General features: G+C 37.0%; 1 protein-coding gene across 1 annotated transcript in view; it reads right to left on the bottom strand.

The window, feature by feature from the left end:
• Positions 1–25,634, bottom strand: part of LOC126365881 (dynein axonemal heavy chain 6) — a 1,020,408-nt gene that overhangs the window by 610,033 nt on the left and 384,741 nt on the right. Inside the window, exons 27-29 of the mRNA XM_050008578.1 lie at positions 25,476–25,591; positions 15,920–16,065; positions 2,359–2,504 (exon numbers count right to left, since the gene is read on the bottom strand). Coding sequence (XP_049864535.1) covers positions 2,359–2,504; positions 15,920–16,065; positions 25,476–25,591 — 408 coding nt within the window. The remainder of the gene's footprint in view (positions 1–2,358; positions 2,505–15,919; positions 16,066–25,475; positions 25,592–25,634) is intronic.

Raw genomic sequence — 25,634 nt, forward strand, 5'->3', positions numbered from 1 at the left:
AACTGGTTCCGATGACCTTATGCACATACCTTTAGGGATGAGTTGATGCTGCTGATGACAGTCAGAAGTTCAAAGTTCTCCTTGACCACACACAGTGCTTATATTTGGTGCTGAAATGTAGGTTTCTGTTTTGAGCCTGAGAAGCTTTTTGCAGTCAACAAAAACTCCACACTTTAAATGAATGTCTCAATTGGTGACTGGAACTTGTCTCGTTGTTGGCATGGTAACATCATCTTCAAAAATAAAAAAATTGCCCTGAGCAACCTTTTTTTATGTGTACTTGTTGGAACAGCTTTGTCCCACAGGTTGATTATAGTCATCCGAAGTTGACTGGCATCAACAGGAATATTGTGATGGTTGACATCTTGTGGCGTAATAGATGTCAAATATTTATCTTTTCTCTTTGCAGTAGTGTACAATCTGGTCTGGGGGCCCACAAAGAAAACACACCAATGTGTCTTTCTCCATCCTCCAAACATCCATTTTTTTGTGTGGCATTTTACTTGGTGAAGGATTTGGTTGTTTCTGCATTGTTCAGATGCTGGGTTGTTGTTACATGACTGCAGCATAAGTCTGAGTTGCCAGAATCCATTTTTCATGCTGCATTCAACTAGTAGTGGTACTTGGCACCAGAGAGTGATACACATCTTGTTAGACATTCTCTATTATGTCTTGTGTATGGGATCAATATTCACAGTTTCTCTTCTCTTACTATCTGACGTACAAGAGAGGTGAGCTTCAGTCTTCCATAAGTGCTATACAGGCCAGACCCGGCTGTCAGTCACACACTTTTATCTGACCCTCTCTCTCCCTTCATATTTTTTATTTATCTTTTTTTATTCAGTGGCACCACTTGATGAATTCCTCTGCTGTTGGGACATTCTATACTAGGTGAGCTCAACGGATATCTTCTGTGACTCCTTTCATAAAGTGTGAGATTTTATTGGCTTCTGTGATGTTCAGTTTCATTACATGGTGTAGAGCCAAAACATTCAGTATGTATGACTGTCTCAAGAAAGACACAAATGATTGTCTCAACTTAATGTCTACTCACTATTCACTGACAGATTAACAGTTACCTGTCTTCATTTCTTGTGTACTGGTATTTCATAATCATTTACTTTATTTGACAAGTACAGTTAATGAATTACCATAAGAAATTAACAGGTGAAAACTTACAGTGTCATATCATAGAAGAGTCTTTGAGTGATACACTATGGAAAAACAGAAATATGACGGAAATAAGTCCTCCAAACGCAGTTAAATTGCATAATACAAGGGCTATTCAGAAGGTAAGTTCTGATTGGTCATAAAATCAAAAATATTTTATTTGCAATAGTAAGCTGCACTTTACAGCTACCTAACTGCCACTCCGACTTAGACATCTGTCATATTGTACCAACTTTTGCCAATACCTTCGTCATAGAGGGCAACTGCCTGTGCTTTACACAAATTCTCCATGCTCATCTGCAGGTCGTTGTCTGTGCCAAAATGTTGTCTTCATAATCAGCAGTTCATGCAAGCAGAGATGAAACTCAGGATGAGCTCTGCAGCAGCATCTTCATTGCCCCTGCAGAGTGCAGCCGAGTATTGTCATGAATGAAACGCATAACAGTTATGTTATGTAGGCTGCATGACATCAGGAAAAATCTTTCACCCATTCCTTATACTTGGTGGGAGACACTTACTAGGCATCTTTACATGTTTACTGTTAGCTCAGAATTGAAAAGAGCAACGCGCTGTGATTAATGGGCATACCAGAGATACTACCAAACACATCTGTGTAAAACTTCATCAGATTTTCACAGTGCCACAAATTACAGGTATACTAGAGACACTAGCCAACACATCTGTTCAAAACTTAATCACATTTTCACAGTAGTTTCAATTTCTTGACTGATCAGAACTTATTTTCCAAATAGACCTTGTATAAGAACCATTGGTTGCTTTGTCATTAAGAACAGTGTTGTTGCAGTTTCTTTTCCCTATTGGCCAAATCCATCATTTGTTTGACATCTATCTTGCTTCTATTTAGAGAAGAGTTTTAAGCTGTACAGGGAAATGTGGGTACAGAGCCTTATATAGAAGCACTCAGTTTCCATTGTACTACTACAATACATGTTAAAAGGTACTTAAGTCATTGAAAAGCATTCTGTCTTCCCTCCAAGTTTCACTTGAAATTTTTTTAGTTGTTATCATTCACTTAGAATTATTTCATACATCAAAACTTCGATTTCTGGCATAAGGCTCAACAAACATGAAAATATCACACTCTGCAAAACTGGTTAGTGTTATAGCTGTGAAGCTTAATTGATGAGATAAATCTTATTCTATAGTGTAATGTGTAAGATTGCTCACCATAGTCAGGAACCATCATGGATATTGGCCGGAAAAGTGCTTTTAAGTTGTCTGGTAACTCTGTCCTGCCAGCATATCCTGGGTTCATTGTAATAAAAGCAGCACAAGTTTGTATAAGCTTAATCTCCCTTCCTTCAAATACAAATCTGTAACAAAAGTTAGGGAGTACTTTTTTTTATTTTCCTGTGTGGAAATTTTTAAATAGAATACCAATAGTGGTGATAGATCTTCATTATGCAGCAATGACCTTTCAGAATTATACATGCTACACAACCTATACCTATTGCAGAGTTCTCATTAAATAAGCAAATATACTGAAAACAAAATTCTAGTATATTTACTCCTTTGTGGTGTTTTTCAGTATACATCTATATATACATTTACATCCCTGCTCTACAAACCATTTGAAAATGGTAATATTACATATCAGTTGTCAAATGTGTGACACAATTACCACAACATGTTACAGGACTATGTTATCCCAAGAAAACAAATAAATACTTAAAATACTACACACACTAATAGCCATATAAATACCTATATTGTCTTGTACAAGGCCATTAGACACTGTCAAACATAAAAAGCCGGCAGCAAGCATGCACTATAAAAACTCTTCCTTGCACAACTCATGTTGGCACATCATACTCTCACAATTCCCTGTTGTAAACTAAAGGCAGCTAGCTGTCTTCATCAATCACATTGCCCAGCATCCTAGTGAATCCTAGAAACCAATACTGCACTTAATGACGCAATGTGTGCACCCTTATACAATGATTAACAGGACACATTAAAACCTTGCACTTTGAAGGAAAAGGTGGTCATTGTCAAATTTAGAAAAAGCTGAGATTTTCTGTGCTTTAAGAGGAGAGCATCAGCATGTTAAATGAGGAGCCAGAAATATCCAAGGGGCATTTCTGGGCCAACTTTTGTGACGTGCTCCTTGGTAAAACAGCCACCAACTTATTCTACTTATGGTGTCAGATTTTAATGTGTCCGATTGGTCATTCTATATGGATACACCCATTACAACATAAGCACAGTATTGGTTTTTACGACTTGTTAGGACTTGCCACATTGTTCAAAGATTTTATGGTAGGCAGTAGCATCACTGGGTGCTGTGATGTAGGCGTTACAGCACTGCTCAGCAACTTTTCAGCAGGCAATGGCCATGTAGTAACAAAATGAAATAAAACAAATTAAATTTAGACTTTGAAATAATTATACATATGAATCAAATCAAAATTTAATGTGATTTTCAATTCTGTACTTGGCTGGCTAACTGTGGAATGTTTTGTCTCATTTCTGTTATAGAATATTACACAATGGCACTCAAATTCTCAGCTAAGAAATGAAAACAATATTTATTTTTTCTGTAATTGAGAATTGAAAATATTTGCCCACATAAGTAAGTGCAGATAAAAAGTGTAATTGCTTGCTGACCAAACCATTTCAGTTCTTCAAAATTAAATAATAAGACAACTGACTTCACAAACACAGTTTTTCAGAGTTTCATTAGACTGAAGATCAATCACATTAATTGATAAATTACTTGACTTGTCCTCAAATCACATGAAAAAGAGTTTTTAAAGGTCTTCAGTTTACCTGAAACCTTTCCAGAGTCACAAAATCTTTTGATGAATTAATTTTTTAGGTGCACGAAAATTCACTTAATTTTATCATTTTCCAATGAAAATTTATTCCAGTGTCTTCAGCAATTTATTTACAATTTGGGAAATGGTTCAGCTTTTCTTCATCAACATGTTTTACGAAGAGATTGTTTTTCATTTGGATTGCCTTTATGTCTGTATGAATAACAGATATTAATTCATTTCTTGCACTGAATCCCCACATTTACTGTATTTAATATACTACTAAGATTTATCAATAATCTAAGGTCTATTAACCAATAAGGATTTGTAAGTTCTGGAACATATCTGCCTTTCTCTATCATAAATGTGTTGATTCTTTCCTGGGGCCAAAAAGTCTTTTAAGTACTGCGTGTCTACTTAACCATCTCACTTCAAAATAATAAAGGATGTTACAGTGATCTGCTTCCATTTTTGACACAGGCTTGAAATTGGTGATATATCAACCATTTCTTTCTGATGAAGTTTAAAGTGTATATCACAATGTCCATTAGTTCTTTCTGTGCAAGAACTTTGCAGCTTAATGCTGTTTGGTAAAAAAGACAATGGAAAAATAATGGGGTACCACTACTACCAGACCAGTGTTTTGTCCACTCACATTACCTCCTCCATCAGTTGAAACACTTAGTAGTTTTAGACAGGGTAGTTGCATTGATGCTAACTCTTGTTCTAAGTGGTGAAAAAAATCTTCCCCTGTAGTCATTCCTTTCAAACTGCATAACTGTGAAAGCCCCCCAAAAACAAAATTATGAGCAATTTCATGAACAAATGCTGGTAGCTGCACATTATCTGAAACATCATTGCTTTCATTGATAGTTAAAGAACACCATTCAAATAGTCATGGCATCTCCTAAAGTTGCTAGAATTAATTATTGCACAAACTGTAGTAAGCCAGGAGCACTTTCTGGCTGACAGATAGCTGCACTATATTGGATTTGCATTTTATGAAGTGCATAGTTTTATGTTCCTGAACATAATTTATAACTGGTCACAAATGCAATGTTATTGCTCCATCCAGTATACTGTATAAATATGAAATCAGTTCACAGAAATTCTTCTGGAACAGGTAACTATTCCTTTAGTTTTGTTAAATAATTTGTGTAATTGCTGCCCAAGTTTATATCAGTGACTCATAATTGAACTGATTTATTGACCATTCTGAATTTAGAAGATATATATATTTAAACTTCTAGTAAGAAATAACATGAGATATAAGGGTATTATTTAAATGTTTAAAAAAAGGGTGAATGTGATTCTTTGGGAGATGTAATTTTGCTATGAGCATTCTATTCTACAATGGGCTAAAGTTATTTAATGGAATATAACATTCTGTTAAGCAATTAGATTGAAATTGGCTGTGGCATATACTTTGTATTTTCTTAAGTCATATGTATTGTTTTTATACACTTATTTATTATGTTTAAATTGTTATTAACAATATTCTCTGTCAACAAGATTGAGGACATGTATCTGGAGCATATGTAATAACCTTACTGATTGACAACTGCCAATCAGAAACACCAAGATATTTGTGATTCCTCTTGTTGAGGAAAAGCCATACTTTAGAAAGAAACTTCGACATGGGAAAAATATATTAAAAACAAAGATTCCAAGACTTACCAAGCGGGAAAGCGCCGGCAGACAGGCACATGAACAAAACACACAAACACACACACAGAATTACTAGCTTTCGCAACCGATGGTTGCTTCTTCAGGAAGGAGAGGGAAAGACGAAAGGATGTGGGTTTTAAGGGAGAGGGTAAGGAGTCATTCCAATCCCAGGAGCGGAAAGACTTCCCTTAGGGGAAAAAAAGGACAGGTGTACACTCGCACACACACACACACATATCCATCCGCACATACACAGACACAAGCAGACATATGTTGTTTGTGTGTTTTGTTCATGTGCCTGTCTGCCGGCGCTTTCCTGCTTGGTAAGTCTTGGAATCTTTGTTTTTAATATAAAAGCCATACTTTAGTAGAAACAAAGGTATTTGGTGTCTTCAACAGATCCACATCTGCTATACAGACTAATTATATTACAAACAGAATATATGTGATATTGTCCAGAATTAACAAAATTACAAAACACTTTACACATAATTCTAATGGTGTCTCTATCATACTACAGGTATTTTATGATGTTAATTAGCATTACAGGTGGTATGTTAGCCAAAATGATAATCGCATCCAAACTACCTGTATTACATGTTTTTTCATTGGTTATCTTTCAAATGTTGGGAAACAGAACATGGTACTGAAAGTGATACTTAAGAAAATACAGTAACTGACTACATTTCTGTATTATAGTTACTAAAATTTTGTGACAGGTAGACACAAGGTATTCTGAGAAATCATGTAAACAAAGTTCAAGAACTAGCTTTAAATGATAAGTCTAGAAATATACTACAATTACCTACATATCACTTCCGCAGTGATGCTGATGAGGAGATTAGATTAATCACAGCACACTTATAAGTATTTATTCCACATGTGAATGGAATGGAAAGAAGGCCTAATACGTGGTATAATAGGAAGTACCCTCTGCCATGCAGTTCACAGTGGTTTGCAGAGTATGGATGTGGATGCAGATTCACGACCCTGTGGTCACCTCACTGATTGGGAAAGTTGCATGAAATTGGTAACACAGATGTGTGTGCAAGAAACCCAATTATAGTGACAGACAGACTGATTTATAGCATAGCCCAAAGTCTAGGTTAAGTTATAATGAAACAGTTTGGCAAAGTCAACAAACATGTTAGCGAAAAAACCTATCTGTGGTGACAGACTGATCTGTAGTGTAGCCCAATATTTATGTTTGTCTGAAATGCAACAGTGTGGTTGTCAGATGGCATTGTCAACAAACGTGTTGGTGAAAGACCTTTATGCAGTGACAGACTAATCTGTAGCATAGACCAAGGTTCATCTACGGTTGGAATGCAATAGTCTGGTTGTGAGTAGGTGAAGCCAAAGAATGTGATAGCAAAAATCCTGTTTGTGGTGACACACTGAACCGCAATTAAGCCTGAGATCTAGGTTAGGCTGGATTGCATCAGTTTCAAATGCTTGTATTAAAATACTAATCAAACAATGGAAGCTCTAGGTAGGAACATCAACGATGTAGTAAAAGACAGATTGCAACTTACCATAAAGATGATATGTCAAGTTGCATACAGACACAATTAAAAAACAATTACATTAAGCTTTTGGCCACAGCCTAAATCAGGCCAGAGATGCTGGAATTGGCAGTCGTGTTTGCATGAGGCTGCTTGCCTGTGTCTGTGAATGGCATGTGTCTCTCTTTTACTGATGATGGCTGTGGCTGGAAGTTTTATGTAAGTTTTTTTTAATGGTGCCTGTCTGCAACTTCATGTATTTTCCTTACAGTAAGCAGCAATCTATCTTTTCCTGCATTGTCCTAAAATATTGGATTTTATACACTATCTGACATGTCTAGATCTGTACAACCACGTGAAATTTCCTTTTTTCTGTGAATGGGAACTGACCTATCAGATACATAGTGGTACGTATATTCTGATACATGTATATTCTGATGTATCATTCAATTTGTTGCTTTTCTTTCATAATTTCAATCTGTAAAAGTACAAAGTGTCTTGACAATGGTGTAATATTGATCTATAATGTGGGCTTTACATGGTACAGTTGATGATTAGGTGAAGATTTTGGCACTTAACATTTAATCTTTGCTTTCATTCTGTGACAACACTTGCATCTATTCAAACTGCAATTGGTTCAAATGTGAACCAGAAAGTGGGCATATATGATAGTTTGTGGTGAAAGGGGGGGGGGGGGGGGGGGAGGGGGGGGAGGGGGGGAGCAAGACCAGCAGGGTGTGTAGAATTTTTAATACCTTATAAGATGAATGGAGACTTGTAAGTAGCTATTGAAAAGATCCATTTCCTACCCTGTTAAATATCTGTGTAATACCATTTTTTCAATAACCTTCTTGAAAGAACACAGATGACTACATCATATTATTTCCTTTGACTGAGAGCTAGGGTGTGTGTGGGGAGGAGGTACCCCCTCACCCCCACCACCACCACCACCACCTCTGCACTCAGCCGTGGCCGCCCTTGTGTACCAGTAGTGAGTTCTTGTACTGACTAGTAAAAGTGAGACAGTGAACCATCATGTTGATTTGGAGTTCTTGTATAGTTTGAAAGATGCAAATTCTAGATTTGTGTGTGGCTAGTTCGTTCATCATAAAGAGAGCAGGTATGAGCCAGCAATCAGCAACTGAGCTGATGTCAAAGGAATTTTCAGTGATGGTTTCATATTAAGGTGTCACATAACAGCGAATAATGAGCACGAGAAACAATGCTCAGTAAGAAAAAGTTATTGGTTTGCTGACAGCAAACTATGAGTAGTATCATGTTACAATTGATCTACTTTTGGATGACTCAACTTAGCAGCAAATACACTTTTTATGAGTTAAAACTTTGAAGTCAACGTGTTGTTGTTTGGAAAGGCATAATTGTAGAAACTGATAAATAGTTGGAGGAAAAAAAGATTTGGAGAGGCAATAAAACAACAGAGTGGTCGATACATGGTGCTCTTGAAGGAGAAAGTCCTTTTTTCATGTTGTTCAAAATAATTTGAGGGAGGTGCTTTTGGAGATAATAAAAGAAAATATATTACCTGGGATAATAATAGAGTCTGATTGCTTGGGTTCATTTAAGTGCCTAAAAGATGAAGAATTCAAGTAACTCTCTGTAAATTATAGCCTTCATTCCAAGGACACAAAAACAGGAGCACATACAAACAGCACTGAAGGAATGTGATCCACAATTATGATTTCCTTACAAGGAATAAAGTAGTGCAAAGAGTTGTTCAACTCTTACTTTTTTGAATATATATAGAGAAGGCAAAGTAATGATAAGAAAACTTATTCCAGTATTTTATGAACTGTGTAGCTTCTCTGGATGATAGTAACTCACAAATGATTTAACTTGCTACTGTACCAGTAATGAAATGCATAAATAAGTATTTGTCAATAGAAATAATCAAGATTTGAAAATGTTATGTGGCTGGATAGTTAGAACATCTACACACCAAGCGGTAGCAGGAGATCATAACATATGAAAGGTATTTAAATGCAAGCGTCCAGAGCCAGTGGCTCCTTCTCCTGGAAGAAGGATTGAAGAGCAAGGAAGAGGGGTGACGGAAAAGGTCTGATGAGCTGTAGGAAATTGAGAGAGTTTAGGAAAGTCACTCAGAACCTTGGGGTGGAGAAGACTTACCGGATGTGATGAGAAGGATAGATTGATTGATGGGTATTGCACATCCCTCCAAAATAGCTTTTCGTTACCCTCCCAATCTTCATAATATCATTATGAGCCCCTACGCTCCAACTGCATCCATTTTCCTGTTGTATGGCTTCTACCCCAGCAACTGTCCAGGCTGTAAGACTTGCCCTATACACCTTCCTACCAGCACCCATACCAACCCTGTAACTGGCAAAACATATACTACCAAAAGAAAGGTCACCTGTGGAATGGCATATGTCATGTACCAGCTGTTATGTAGACACTGTTCAGACTTTTACATTGGCATGACCACGCAATACCCTGTTGCAGAGCATGCTCTACAACATGACAGTAGTGACCTCGGTGTCTGTTTCATCAGACTTGTCATCTGGATTCTTCCCCCCCTACACAAATTTTCCAGAAGTCTGAAAGGGGTAACTGGCATTACAATATATCCTTGCATCTTGCCATTCACCTGGTCTTAATTTACATTAATTTCTTTGATCTCAGAGCTTCTTCTCAGTAACTATTTCTTTCTTCATTCTCTTTTCTATATCTTTTACTTCCCTACTCGTCTTCTCCCCCCCCCCCCCCCCCCCCCCCTCTGCCACATATATTGCAATTAGCAATCTGCTCTTAGTAATGAGCACATAATGTTTTGTTAGTAATGACTGATTGTATATTACCATATCTTATATCTTTCACTTTTAGACTTTCAGGTTTTCAAATCTTGTCTGGTGCAATCCCCAACAACCAGTCTTTGCTTCTCAATCAGTACAATAAGTCACCTGGACCAATGGTTCTGGGTGACTATTCCTAACTCTCTCCTTTCCCAAACTTCACCAGTCCTTTTCCTTCAACACTCTTCCTTCTGCTTCAACCCTTCTTCTAGAAGGAGCCACTAGCTCTGAGAGTTTGAAAATTTCAGTACTTTTATAAATGTGTTCTCCCACTGCCACTTGGTGAGTAAATTGTTTATTTATTCAATTATATTATAAATAAGTAATTGGTAGTCCATAGTTTACTCTGCACATGTTCAAAACAAATCTTACTAACAATTTTTCACTTCCATTTGCATCACAGACATATCTTTTAGTTCTAGGTCTCATATTCTGTATTGCATTTCTATTTGCTGCAGTATTTGTTTTCCTAAAAGTTGTTTGTGATTTACACAGAGCTTCTTGTATCCTTTGTATCTGTATGATTCATGCAGTGAAATTATCCCTTGGAGTCCACTGTTTCCATTATCTCTGTTTCAATATGCCACAACACAGAAAGTACAAAAAGTACCTTTTTGGTTAGGAGAAAAAGCATCTCCTCTTTACCATTTTCACTTTGCCGAATATATTAGGTTGGTGCATAAGTTCATACCATTTTTGTTTTGCTTCATGGTCTTCTAGTTGCTATGGATTTATTTACTGATTGTCACTTTTGATTTGTAGTTTGCCTTTGCTATCTGAGTTTGCATAATTTCATTTTGTCAGTTGGAGATAGCGAATGGAGCTGTGGACATCATAAAATGGAGTTCCTTGTGTCAGAGTGTATAATGCCATTAACTTTACTTGTAACTTACTGGCAGTACATTTCTTTTTAATAATTAGCTTTTAGTGCTTGTATTTATATGTGCACTTCTTCACATTGTTCAGTTATTTATTTGGTTTTCAAGGGCAACTGTATTATTTTATAATGTACCTTTGGTCAAAATGGTTTATTCTTCTCCAACAATTTAGGACTTTCTCTACTGCTTGTATAATTTAGGAAATGTTATCTATCAATTGCCAGTTTTCTTCAATTCTTCTGAGACATTTTCTGTATGCACTCTACATATTGTTTGAATACATCGACAGAGTCCATCAGACAGCGAAAGACATCAGTCATCATGTCTGTCTCAAAAACTATGTACAAGTTCATGATTAACTATTCCTTTGTTTGAACATCGATACAGCCATTGTCATATTTTTCTGTGTTTGCCCTGAAGAGACATTCTTCTCCAATGTAGGCCAGTGATTCACACAGTTTCTACATTATGCCGAGGAAGATACTTCCTTTTGTGAAGTTATTGCACTTACTGTTCCATGTTGAAGACATGCATCGTCCATTATTCTGGTTCTGCACACACAAATAAAGCAATGTTCACACACCATAGGTGCACTCCCTATGTAATAATTAGTTTTATCATTCTTTCATTAATGAGAATCATTCATTGTTAAGGCTTATGTAATGATACACACCACTCTTCTGCAGTGATATCTAAAACCATAATTACCAAACTGATAATTTCTTCATGCTCGAAGTGCGTTCAATGAACCAGTCCCTTCTTTTAGTCAAATTATGACATTAATTTCTTTTTCCCAGTTTGATTCACTACCTCCTCATTTGTTATTCGATCTACTCGACTGATTTTTAACATTCTTTTATGGTACCACATTTTCAAAGCTTCTACTCTCTTCTTGTCTGAAATGCCCATTGTTCACATTTCGTTTCAATGTACCACTGTACTAGAGACAAATGCCTTCACAAAATACTCCCTACCTCTAAAAATTATATCATATGTTAACAAATTCATCTTTTTCAGAAATTCTTTTGTAGCTATTTGACAGTCTGCATTTTGCATTTTCCCAACTTCAGGCATCATCATTTATTATTCTGCTTAAATAGCAAAATTCATCAACACATGCACTTTTAGAGTCTCATTTCTTACTGTTAATCTGATTTAATTCAATCACATTCCATTACCCTAGATTTATTTTTATCTATGTTGAGCTCATAATCTCTTTTTAAGACACTATCAATTCCATTCAATTGCTCTTCAAAGTCTTTAGCTGTCTCTCACAGAACTGGACTAAGAAAGAACATTGAACATATACAAAGCAGGGCAGCATGAATGGTCACAGTTTTATTCTATTCATGGGAAAGCATCTTAGAAATGATATGAAGCCTAACTGTCTGATGTCTGAAGATAAATTCAAACTGTCCCAGGAAAGACTACTTACAAAATTCCAAGAATAAGCTTTAAGAGAGTAGCCAACAAAACTTCTACAACCTCTTGTGTAAGGGTTGTGACTGTAAGATGAGATAATTACAGCAAGCACAAAGGTAGTTCAGCGAAGATTCTTTCTGTGCTCCATAGGTGAACGGAATGCATCAGAACCCTAAAAAGTGGTTAATTTGGAAGAAACATCTGCTATGCACTTAACAATAGTTTGCAGAATTTATATATCCATGGAGAACAGAAAAACAAATTTCAACTGGAATAGCAAAGAGTTCAAACCTATTTGATGAATATCACAGAAGAATCTAAAACTGGAAATTCATCACAGTGACAAAACAGTTATCGGGCTTATGGTGGATAGATGCTAACTCTGGTCACCATAATGTCTAATTGTCATCTCAGACAATATATTTATACGGGGTTCTGTCGTTTCTCATCACAAGCAACAATGGCTACAGAAAGAATTGGTTTCTTTCTGTTGGTACTTTCAGCGTTATCAGTTTATTAGGTGCAGGTGTCACTTGGTAAATCGTTTGGCTCATGCAAAGCGCTTTTTTTTTTTTTTAAATGATACATGTAGCAGCAAAGTTTGCTCTAAAATTGTTGTATTTTGATCAAAAATGATGTCATGTGGACATCACTCAGCAACTGCTGAATGAAGCTGATAACGATCTGGAATTTCTAAAGAAGATTATATAACTAGTGGTGCCATACTTTTTTAAACCCTGTAATGGACAAATGCTCAGTTGGGTAAAAAACAAAGGGATTTAATTTTTTACACAGGACAAATGAAAACAAAATTATTTTTTTGTGATTTATTGGTCTTTATCATGTTTTATGGAAGAATGTGTAAGTTTTAACATGCTTATGTTTGATTTTACATATTTAAAAAAAATCAATGCAACTCCAGTCATACTGAAAATGGTCATTACTTCAATTTTTACCAAATTTGGGGTACATTTATTTTGTAGATCCATCCATTTTAATGCAATCTGCAAAAAAGACTTTCTACAGAGCAGTTGGAACTAGGCATACAAATGGTGAATGATATGAGATTTAAAATGTTAAGGATTTCATTTTTGGAAAACTCACCCATGATTTTCTTCCATTTCTCAGTCACACTCTTATTTTGTCACCAAAAGACTGAGCCATGTCCAAGCTTCTTTTAATTATTTGAAATTCTTCATATAGGGAGTTCATGTTCAGTTGATCAATACTTACTTCTAGTTTATCAGTACTGTATTTTACAACTTTGTGGAAAATATGGATGAATAACCAGCTTTGGCAATTTTATCACTTTCAGCTAAAAGAAACGTGTATTACTAAGTTCGAAACTTGATATGCGCATTCATCATTAAGTTTTACAAGTTCCAGTAGTTGGTTTACAGTCCCAGTATCGTAATCAAAGAATTGTAAGCAAATTGGAAATGTTTTCCTGTCTTTTTTACTTTTTTTATTTACTTGCATCCATTGCTAAGGAGAAGTATATGTTTTTTTGGATGATCTTTGAAATATTTTCATACAATAGCTCCCAGTTTTGTTCTTCCACAGCTACAACTTTGAGAGATTTTTGAATCACTGCAGATATATAATAATAAAAATTTGTGTGAGCTTTCTATACCGCTGTAACTAAGAGAATGCATAAACATGTGATAACAGATGCTAGTTCTCTAGAAGTAATTTTGATCGTCTGTAAGGCAGATAGTTCAAGCTTCAATAAATGTTTCGTTAAGGTATTTGATAAACAATTTAGACAAAAAGAGAATAGAAGCTTTCAAAATTTGGTGCTACAGAAGAACATTGAAGATTATATGGGTTGATTACGTAGTTAATAAGGATGTTCTGAACAGAATTGGAGAGAGAAGAAAACTGTGGCACAAATTGAGCAAAAGAAGGGATCAGTTGACAGGACGCATTCTGAGACATCAAAGGATCACCAATTTAGTATTGCAGGGATGTGTGTGGGGGAAAAAAATCACAGAGGAAGAGCAAAAGATGAATACAGTAAGCAGATTCAGAAAGATGTAGGTTGCAGTAGTTATTCAAAGATGAGGAGGCTTGCAAAGGATAGAGTAGTCTGGACAGTTGCATCTAACCAGTCTTTTTACTAAAGACAACAACAACAACAACAACAACAACTTGATACTCAGTCACTAACAACAATCATGTGAGATTTAGCAGATGCATGTTGTTTTAAATTATCGACACCTGTATGAGACATGAGATATCTCTTTTCAACAGGTGACAGTGTGCCTTGTGCGAATTTCCTTTTACTTGTCCAAACTAGGAATAATTATTTTCTCAGTTCGGATTATACTTCATAAGCCTTTTGGATTTCTTAGAAGGTATTCCAGCACTTGTAGATGAATTATCTGTGTCACTGTCACTTAAATCACTGTTTTTTCAAGAGCTTTAGAAATAATTCACAAGCACAACACGTTCAACACTCAGCAGTTCTTGCAAAACAATGAACGAAGTCTTAAAAACTAGAATGACAATCAAGCATGGAATTAAAAAATCCTTCCAGTTTTGTTAACAAGCATTCGCATAGCATTTAAAGGAGTTAGCAAACGAACGAAAGTGCTAAACACTAAATTGTAGAATAACAGAAAGACAGATAACAAACAAATAACAAAATATAATACAAAGAGATATGGGCAAATACAGTCTGATAGCTGAGTTAATTGTATCTTCATGCAATAAGTGCAAAGATAATAGGTACTCACCAGCTGTAGCGCAAAAGATTTTGCAATAATAATCAAACAAGTTTGAAATACATGAAAGAGTCTGTCCCAGTGGGACATTTAAAACTTTGCACCAAGTATGGGATGTCCTGGGAAATGCAGGATGTCTGGCAACACTAATTATAACAGGTGATGAAACATGGGTAAAGGATATGACATCAAAATCGAGACCAAATCGTCCCAACGGAAACTGCTTAAAGTGCCAAGACTGCAAAATTTGTCAAGTTCCATCACATGTGAAGGAGCTTCTCACTATTTTCTTTGATTACAATGGGATAATGCATTATGAGTTCCTGTATTATGTAATATGGTGAATAAGCAATACTACATGAAAGTATGTGCCATTTGCATACAGGTATCCAAAGAAAATGACCAGAATTGTGGTAAAATTACTCATGGAAATGTGATCACAATAATGTTCCCACATACACATGAATGCTTGCTCGTGATTGCTTGAAAAAAAAAACAAGGATGTTGTTTTAGTACCACTGAGGTAATAAAAACAGAATTGGCAAAGGAGCTTAACACCATATTAATCAGAATCATAATTTTTACTGTCCCATAAAATACAGTGACTCATCAACACTGCAATTACAATTTAAGTGCTTTAAAAATTGGAAAAAGCACTGGCACAAGTGTGTTATATCTGAGGGGGATTACTTTGTAGAGGACAAAGTTAATGTTGAAGAATAAATAAAGATTCTTTAAGAAAAACAAAAATTCCAGTTACCTTCTGATCATGTGTCATATTTATAACCCTTATACAACTTTAAGGAACTGAAAGAATCAAGAGTTTATCTGATCACACTATGTAACTGCACAATTATTCAAACCACAATATAACTATTAGTCTTTGTACGTTTTTAATGCATGATCTGTAGTTATGTTACAGAAGAACAGTAAGACTCTTACCTGGCGAGTTTTGCAGCCTTGGCATTTCTTATTGTAATTAGTTGCTGTGCAATAACTGACAATACTTCAATGTCAATTCGATTGAATTCATCAAAGCAGCACCACGCACCAGACTGTGCCAAACCAGAGAAAAACCGACCCATCATCTATAAGAAAAAAACTGTATCATACACCTTCATTGTGTTGTAGGCGTGTCATCCTTAACAGTAACACTTCATTAGCAAAACAGAAAAATGGCCATTGAATTGAAGTACTATCTCTGCTCATATTTATTCTTCATCACTAGATACTTAGAATAACGTCTTCTATTTTATACCTGGTGTAAATCTTGTTTATTCACAAACACATTAGAAGTTGTGCCACTCACTGTTGTGACATATGAACTAAAAAAAAAAAAAAAATCGAGTCAATCTTATATATTCATATTCATTAATGGGTCAAATTACACTGACAGGAAATTTTCTTTCCAAATTTTATTGCATTACTGCAGCTGAATATATTGGTATTTTATAATACATACTTAATCCATACAACCAAGTTTTGAGCCAGTGACCCACCCATACTCATACACAAAGAAGGAAAACACACGTATGGTAGAGGGAAAATGAAACATGCTATGAACAGAAGCAGGACGACATGCATATGGGGGTAGAGGGAAAATGGAACAGACTATGAACAGAAGCAGGACGACATGCATATGGGGGTAAGGGGAGGGGGATAATGGTGGGGGGGGGGGGGGGGGGGGAGGTAGCTGAGAAGGCAAGTGAGATAGGAATGAAGAGTTAGTGGGAAGAAAATAATGAAAGTTGTTTCATTAAAAGAATGAGATTTAATTTCCTTGGAAGTAATCTTTCAGAAGCAATGTGCAATAGATATAAATAGTCATTTACTTTTAAATTTCATCCAGAGAGACGTAAGAGTGTTTAACAAATCTCTCACTAGCAAATACTTAGAGAATTGGAGGTCATATGCAACATGCAACAACATAATAGTTATCACACCAATTCATAAGACAGAAATACAACATAAGGAGCTCTATAAAGAGTGACATCTCTGCTATATTTCTTTTCCTGCCAGCAAAAGAGAAACTGTTGCCGTAATCTGTAACATCTCATTTCTGTGCAATACGAAAAAGCTATGAACAGGCAATGTACTTTCATTGCAGGAGTAGTAGTGAAAAGCTATTCATAATCAGTAATAAAACTGTCTGAAAGATTTAAGAATATATTTGAGCTGACAGATCTTTTATAATTAATGAACTATAGAAACCATGCACAAGACTTTCAACTATACTGTGTAAGTTGGTTTGATTATATGAAACAGTACATGTACTGGTGCATTGCTTATCTGCTATTTTTTTCTCTGTTTAATGGCGTGCCTTCTCCCGCAATGCATTAGTTCTTACCCTTATTCACTTAGTTACCAGTACAGCTTCATAAACCAACATAAAGATAATTAGCTCAGAACAGCAAAGCCCAATTTTCTTTGCACAACTTTTTCACAGATTTAGGAGAACCAAGTTTCATAAACATGTTGTGTTTGACAATAACAAAAGTAGGATTTATTACAGTAAGTTTCACAAAAGAGCATTCTGTCAATATCAAATAGTCTTCTTAGATCAAATTGATTCTCCCAGGACTGCTCACAAACTCGCTCACTAGATCAGTCAAGAACTGTTTGATATCCAACCAGGTAGTCACGGAATGGAGGCAAGCAAAGAAGAAGCTACTTTCAAGTGTAAAGCAATTCTTTATGTGGAAAAATATGGTCACAGAAGGGCAGGAAGGGAGTTCAAAGTAGCTGAGAGTAACGTTCACTTATGGAAAAACAGAAATTGGGATATTTCCAACTACACTATTAGAAAGAAATTCACTGGACCTCACAAAGGAAGACATCCTGATATTGAGGTAAAAGTTTTGGAAGTTGTCCACAAAAGAAGGAAGAATGAGCAACCTGTCACCATTGACACCATAATAAAAAGCAAAAGAGATGGCTGCAGCTCTTGATGTACTGTAGCAAGAGTTTAAGGCTAGCCAGGGATGGTTGACTGCTTTATGAGACAAGTGGGCTTATCTCTGTGACACAGTACAACAATATACCAAAAGCTTCCATAGGATTTTGAGAAGAAACTTCCAAGAATTTATGCGGTATGTTATTACACTTCGGAAAGAAAAGAATTTTTTGATGGGCCAAATAGGCAAAGCTGATAGGACTCCAACTTGATTTGATAGCCAAGTAATTACATGACTAATCAGAAGGGTACAAAAGAAGTTACCATCAAAACATCTGGGTGTGAAAAATAGCACATAACAGTACTGCTGGAAATCACAGCAGATAGAAACAAAATGTCCCCCTTTTTTAATACGCAAGTGAAAAACAAGCCCCAAGGGTCCAAAAATTGAAAGCTATTCCCTAATGACACCATTGTTCAGAATTGATGGCCTGGACGAAACAAACGAATGGGTGGGAGTTGGCCATACCAAAGGTACACACTACAGAAATGACACTACAAGACTCTGGCCCCTACCCTTGTAACCGCCCCCGCACCCTCCCACCACTACCTACTTCAGTCCTGTAACCCGGAAGGTGTATACGATCAATGGCAGAGCAATGTGTGAAAGCACCCATGTGATTTACCAACTGATCTGCTTACACTGTGAAGCTTTCTATGTGGGAATGACCAGCAACAAGCGGGAATGACCAGCAAGAAACTGTCCATTTGCATAAGTGGACACAGGCAGACAGTGTTTGTCGGTAATGAGGTTCACCCTGTGGCTAAACACGCCTTGGTGCATGTCCAGCACATCTTGGCACAGTGTTACAGTGTCCAGGTTATTTGGATACTTCCCACTAACACCAACCTATCAGAACATGCCCTTCAATATATCCTCTCTTCCCGTTACCCACCAGGCCTCAACCTCCGCTAATTTCAAGATGCCGCCGCTCATACCTCACCTGTCATTCAACATCTTTGCCTCTGTACTTCCGCTTCGACTGACATCTCTGCCTAAACTCTTTGCCTTTACATATGCCTGCTTGTGTCTGTATATGTGTGGATGGATATGTGTGTGTGTGCGAGTGTATACCTGTCCCATTTTCCCCCCAAGGTAAATCTTTCCGCTCCCAGGATTGGAATGACTCCTTACCCTCTCCCTTAAAACCCACATCATTTCGTCTTTCCCTCTCCTTCCATCTTTCCTGATGAAGCAACTGTGGGTTGTGAAAGCTTGAGTTTTGTGTGTGTGTTTGTGTTTGTTTGTGTGTTTATCAACATACCAACTCTTTCATTTGGTAAGTTACATCATCTTTGTTTTTAGATACAAACATGTGTTTATACATGTTTAAATTTGCTGATAGGGATAAATACCCTATATTTGTTGGCTTCTCTTTTATTTAATAGACTTGATACATCATCTTATCCTATGTACATTACAAGTTCTACAAGAAATTAAAAGATTATATACATAATATGATAGTCTAAAAACAAAGATTCCAAGACTTACCAAGCGGGAAAGCGCCGGCAGACAGGCACATGAACAAAACACATAAACACACACACAGAATTACGAGCTTTCACAACTGGCAGTTGCTTCGTCAGGAAGGAAGGAAGGAGAGGGAAAAATGAAAGGATGTGGGTTTTAAGGGAGAGGGTAAGGAGTCATTCCAATCCCGGGAGCGGAAAGACTTCCCTTAGGGGAAAAAAAGGACAGGTGTACACACACACACACACACACACACACACACACACACACACACACACACACACACACATATCCATCCGCACATACACAGACACAAGCAGACATATTTAAAGGCCTTTAAATATGTCTGCTTGTGTCTGTGTATGTGCGGATGGATATGTGTGTGTGTGTGTGTGTGTGTACACCTGTCCTTTTTTTCCCCTAAGGGAAGTCTTTCCGCTCCCGGGATTGGGATGACTCCTTACCCTCTCCCTTAAAACCCACATCCTTTCATTTTTCCCTCTCCTTCCTTCCTTCCTGACGAAGCAACTGCCAGTTGCGAAAGCTCGTAATTCTGTGTGTGTGTTTATGTGTTTTGTTCATGTGCCTGTCTGCCGGCACTTTCCCGCTTGGTAAATCTTGGAATCTTTGTTTTTAATATATTTTTCCTATGTGGAAGTTTCTTTCTGTTTTATTAATATGATAGTCTGTTACATATTTCAATTAGCATGTTAACAATAATGTTCAGTTTGTTTCATTTTCATTGTTGTGTTTCACACTTGCGCACTGGCAGATTTGGCAGCTAAGAACTAGTCGCCAAGGGTCAATATGTGAGCTGCTACCATCACACATGTGTGCACTCCTTTTCTTAATGTTGATTTCACATTGTGTGTCACACTTCCACCTGAGTGTCACATATTGAAGAATAGCCATGGCATTTGTCTTCATACTGGGTGCAATGGGTGTGTGCTTATTGTTCAAGATCCAACCCTGTGGCAGAAGATCTCCATATTCATGGATCAGGCGTCATTATTACATGTCGTATCACACTTTCAGCATAGAGAACCCCAGCTAACAGCATCCATCGATGATCTAAGTACAGGCTTGAGCAACTATAGTTCACTTGTTAATATATCAAGCATTGTGAGCCACGATACTCAGAAATTATTTCAATGCACAGGCATGTTCATGTCACCCCACTTGACCATCCACTTGTTGAAAGACACATATAGCCATCCAAAACATATAAGCTGCTTGTGCTCAAAGTTCACTTCTTCATATGGAGTTTGGTTTCCAATGAAAATTCATACAAGTATTGAGTTACAACAACATACATAACATGATAGCTGATGCATATGGATGACATTCCATTCATCGCTTAAACTACGAGGATAAATTTCTTAAGTTTTAAAATGTCACAAAATTTTGATTATCTGGTTTCTGTCACTACAGATTGTTAGCTTCAACTTGTCTTTGTTCACATCACAAATACAAATTAATTACATACACATTATCATGATACAATACAAGCATATGATATATTTCTACCTCATTTTATAGATAGTGTTTTATCACTTGTGGGAACTCATTTCTTCCTTATGTAGATGAGGAAGAAAAACTTAGGAAAGTGGACTAAAACATTATGAATTGCTGGCTTAACTATGCTTGGTGCCGGCTCCTTTGTTTAGGAGGGAAGAAAGGAAATCCTCATCTACTTGTTCAAGAATTTATCAGGAAATGTTACTTGTATAGTCATCAACTAGTTGTCAATGAACTTTTGTTTCATGGAAATAATGTGTACTGACTAATCATTCACATAGCACCATGTTGTTTCTTCATGTGCTAGTGCTATTTACTTCAATTCATGTGTAGCTTAGTGTGAAATACGATGTTTTAACCATTGTAGACTTATCTTTCTCAAATATCTGGAAATGTCACTATTCAAGGTTTCATGTGACAAGATAAAGTTTAATTGGTTTTTGTAAAATCTAATGCTTTAATGTTTCTGTGTACTCTGTAGCGAATAGGTGCTGATAATTATCATGGAGATACACTGCGACAATGCATATCTCATTTTTAATTTCCCTTATGACCTTTTTATAAATATCCTTATAACTAAATTGTGTACTTGAGGCATGGCACATTTCTTGATTTGGTACCTGCTACTCTTGATGTAATACTCTTCTTCTGCACCTCAACAATTCACTGGCCACTGAAAGAAAATAACTCAAAACTAACTTAAAACTAATTGCATTATGTAGCTCGGTAGCCACTGACACATTTGGCCATTGCATACATCTGCAGATATTTCCATACTTTGTTTAAATTCATAGACATTCATTTATTTTGCTGCCCATTATGATCATTTACTCTGCAAAGAAAATTAATTGTCATTTCATACGGTATTTTGTCATTTGTCCTCAGCTAACACATCTCATATAATTTTTCATAAGGCTTCTTTTTGCTTGTAAATATGCTGCACATATGTTAGTATTTAATTAAATCACTATATACATACATCAATAGGTTTCCTAGTTCTTAGACACTGGATGTATTTGTGTAGTATTTCCGTTTACTTTGTATTTAGTTTAAGTACTTGTACATATTGCATTCCTATTTGGTTGCACATTCTGCCAGCCTGTCACGCATGCGTAGAGGTCAATGTTTCCTCTCCTTCTGCTGGTGCCAGCACATTATGTTGAGCGAGGATAGTTGTGTCATATGCTAACTTTGATTGTAATTTTGGTTTGTATGAAATAGTGTATTACTTCACATTGCTGTTAATTGTATGCCTACACGGACAAATCAAAAGAATTACTTATGCCAAAACACATTACTTTGTCTTCAAATACACGCCAGAATAAAAATTACATTTAAGAGTTACATACACTATATACAATTATCTTGCGACAGAAAAAAAAATGCTACCTAGATTCATCATTCTATAAAAGCTTTTATATGTTTGTGAGGGTGGAGACCCTTGTCTCAACCTGTTTTCTCATATACTAATCTGTACATCCCAGGATATAGTACTTTGGAAATTCCATATGGTCTTGAATAGAGTAACTGCCACTTCTTCTTCAGTTTGCAAAATTTTGTTTATTTAGGGTGCATCCATAAGAGGACTCATTACCCTGCAAAAAATTGTGTAACTAGTTTCAGTTTCTTATTATAAATTTTCTTCCTATACTTGGCCCTGTTTTTTAGTATAACCATAGCATGTTTGATTTTGTCTTGTACTGCCATTTCTGTTAGTGTGTACCTTCGGTATGGCTGACTCCCATTTATTCATTTGTTTTGTGCAGAACATTAATTCGTTAGGTGTGAAACCTGCTGAAAAATGCGGAAGGATATTAACAACTTGCATGAAAAGAGTTATATTATAACCAAAGATATTGAATACGTTGGTTGAATGGTGGAATACCATGGTGGGAAAGATGGGGAAGATAGTGTGGAGAATATTTATCATTTCAGGCCACACTGAGAGGTAATCAAAACCACAGCAGAGAATGTGATTAAGTTGCTTCAGTTCTGAGTGTTACTGAGGCATAAATGAGTACTCCTTGTGGGAAGACTGTAAGTGTTTAGGGGATGGTAAGTGGCTATGGAGACAAGGCATAGGAGATCTATTTCTGGATGAGATAGGGAGGATAATTTTTGTCTGTGAAGGCCTCTGTGAGACCCTGGGCATGTTTGGAAAGGGACCACTAATCACTACAGATGCATGTGGCTAGGCTGTATTGAAGGGACTTCTATGTGTAGAATCAGTAGTAACTGTTGAGGTAGAAGTACTGCTGATGATTAGTAGATGTGATGTGGACAGAGGTACTGATGTAACCATTCTTGAGTTGGAGATTAACACTGAGGAAGGTGGCTTATGGGACTTTGGAGAACCAGATGAGCTGAATGGGTCAGAAGTTGTTGATGTTCTGGATGAATGTGGATAGGGTGTCCTCACACTCAGTCCAGATCTCCCAAGCCTTGCTCCCTATCTGCTATGTAACCATTGTCTGGTCTCAAAGGAACACCCTTCTCACAATTCAGTACCATCCAAGACTGGAGCACTGAACCATATTCGTTGTCAGAGTTTTAACTAATTCTTGTCATGCTCTCAACTAATAAATATCCTCCTCACACAGCAGTATTCCAAATTACACCCAACCTTTGCAATATCCTTGTCCATCCCTCTTCCACCCCTACTCCAGTCCCCTTGCCCATGGCTCCTATTCCTGCAATAGACATAGATGCAAGACTAGTCACAAACACCCTCCCACTAACACTTACTCCAGTCCTGTCACTGGCATCTCCTGCTCATGAAAGGCTGAGCCACCTGTGAAAGCAGCCTTGTGATCAACCAACTTACCTGCAACCAAAGTGCCACATTCTATGTGGACATGACAGCTAATAAGATGATTGTAAAAATTAATGGACACTGCCAAACTGTGGCCAAGAGACAGCTCGAACACCACTGGGCATGCCACCCAACCACTGTGGGCTTGATTTCAATGCCTGTTTCACAGCAAATACCTTCTAAATTTTTTGGACAAACACCACCTTCTCTGAATCATGCAGAACTCTCTCTGCAACATGTCCTTTATTCCAATTATCCCCCTGGCCTCAACCTTTGCTAGTTACTGTCCACCTCCCACCTGCCCATCCTATTCCCTACTCCAGCCTTATATCCCACCAGTGCACCTGCATTGTCCTTTCACTTTCTGTACTTCTCTCCTCTCCTCTTAACACCCCCCCCCCCCGCCCTTCCCACTCCCTCCCGGCTGCAATTCTAGAACAGCCTCCCAATGCTGCACTTAACCACCCCAGTATCCTGGTATGTCTGATGAATGACTTAATCCAGTAGCTGAATATTATGTGGCAGTCTGCTTCAGTGTGTCTGTATGCCAGTCAGTGCCTCTTCTATGTGGTGAGCAGCAAACTATCCCTTTCATATTGATGTTATTACACAGAGATTTTCCACTGTCTGATTAGTGTATATATTAATAATGAATAAAATACATTATGTTACAGTCAGTCATATTTACTAGGTTATTTTGATAGGAATCATTGTCATGAAATGAGTATTTGCATTCTACAAAATTGCAGATACAATAATATTCAATGGAATTTACTTTTTTGTTTAAAGAATAAAATAAAACAAATATGTATTTTTATGGATTAATCTACAAGTAACTTGAGAACTTTTTTTGTTAATTTCCTTTCTTTGCAATTTTTGTCATATTTAACAATATAAAATGTGTCTGAACCAATGCACTTAGGTACTTCATGAGTGAATTATTACAGGGTTGGAACTTAAATAGTGGCAACTATTTATTGACAACCAATACAAAAGAGTTACATGTTTATTGTCCTTCAAAGTAGTCACCAGCAGTGTGTAGAACACATTGCCAGTGATGTGGAAGACGTAGTATACCATTAGCAGAGCCTGTTCTGTTGATGGTGCAAATGGAGCGGTCTACTGCCTGTCAACTCTCTGGAACAGCTCTGAAGCGAGTGCCACGAAGTGGTTCCTGCATCTTTGGAATAAAATCAAAGTCACAAGCACTTAAGTTTGAGGAGTATTGTGGCTGGTACAGTACTTCCCAAGCCCATCAACGGAACAGAGCAGCCACAGCTTGCGCTGTATGTGCCCGCGCATTGTCATGCAAAATGATGGGTGGGTTGTGCAGAAAGTGTCGCCACTTCTTTCACAAAGCTGAATGCAAGTGATGCTCCAAAAATTAACCATAATACTGTGCATTGACAGACTACCATGGAGGAACATAATGTGTTAGGATAACACCATCACAGTCTTACATGACAATCATGTAACTTTAGACCACTTCATTCAAACCATCAACATAACAGGCTCTGCTAACAGTGTACTAGACCTTCCACATCGCTGGCAACGGGTTCTACAAAATGCTGGTGACTACTTTGAAGGACAGTAACAGGTGCAAACAAGTAACTCTTTTTTATCAGTAGTGAACAAATAGTTACCACTTTTTAAATTCAAACCCTCCTACTAATGTGTTAAGCAATTCAAAATGTGGGAATTTACATATTCCACAGACAACCCTCAAGAGAAATCTGGCAGTTACCTTATAATCCAGACCTTCTGAGCAGTTGAACACTACGCACTGTATAGCCAATGACTTAGCAAGATCTTTTGTAGTCTCTGTTTTCCCTGTACCTGCTGGTCCTGCAGGAGCTCCACCTAAAACATGAATAACACTGATATTCTTACATTCCTTTCAAAA

Source organism: Schistocerca gregaria, chromosome 4 (assembly GCF_023897955.1).
Source record: "Schistocerca gregaria isolate iqSchGreg1 chromosome 4, iqSchGreg1.2, whole genome shotgun sequence".
In the NCBI taxonomy this organism is placed as follows: Eukaryota; Metazoa; Arthropoda; class Insecta; order Orthoptera; family Acrididae; genus Schistocerca; species Schistocerca gregaria.